We start from the raw sequence: 400 nt of genomic DNA, 5'->3' as shown, positions 1-400 counted from the left end.
CTCGGGAGAACCAGTTCTCCCGCAAGGAGGAAAACTAGCCGGGCGCCGACGACCCTGCTCCCTTCCACGTCTTACCTGCTCGCTTGCGGGGGTGTCCTGGGGCGGTCGGCCTCTCCCGGCGCTGTCTCCCCACGCAGTTGCCCATGCTGGCTCTTCAGCCGGGCCCCATGCACCGGAGGCGGCGGGCTGATCTGCTGCTCCGCGCTCCTGCCCCGGACGGCGGCGTCCCGGGTCAACGGCTCCTGCTGCCCAGCATCGGGCGCTCACCAATCTCCCCCGGGGCGCGCTCTACCCCGGCACCGGCTTCGCCACAAACTTTGCGGACGAGGGGAGAGATGGAGGTGGCCGACTCCCCAGCACAGTCCCAGGTGGCCGGGCCAGGGGGGCCCGCGACGGTGCC

The 400-nt window shown here is 71.8% G+C and overlaps 1 protein-coding gene across 1 annotated transcript in view; it reads right to left on the bottom strand.

Moving 5' to 3' along the window:
* UBTD1 (ubiquitin domain containing 1) overlaps positions 1-394 on the bottom strand; it is a 51,098-nt gene extending 50,704 nt beyond the window's left edge. The window contains exon 1 of the mRNA XM_010833063.1: positions 76-394. Within this exon, the coding sequence (XP_010831365.1) occupies positions 76-145 (70 nt within the window). The 5' untranslated portion in view covers positions 146-394. The remainder of the gene's footprint in view (positions 1-75) is intronic.
* Positions 395-400: the final 6 nt, after the last annotated feature.

The sequence above is a fragment of the Bison bison genome, unplaced genomic scaffold, assembly GCF_000754665.1.
Source record: "Bison bison bison isolate TAMUID 2011002044 unplaced genomic scaffold, Bison_UMD1.0 scf7180017862979, whole genome shotgun sequence".
NCBI classification, from domain to species: Eukaryota; Metazoa; Chordata; class Mammalia; order Artiodactyla; family Bovidae; genus Bison; species Bison bison.
This window is presented reverse-complemented; position numbering and strand designations above follow the sequence as displayed.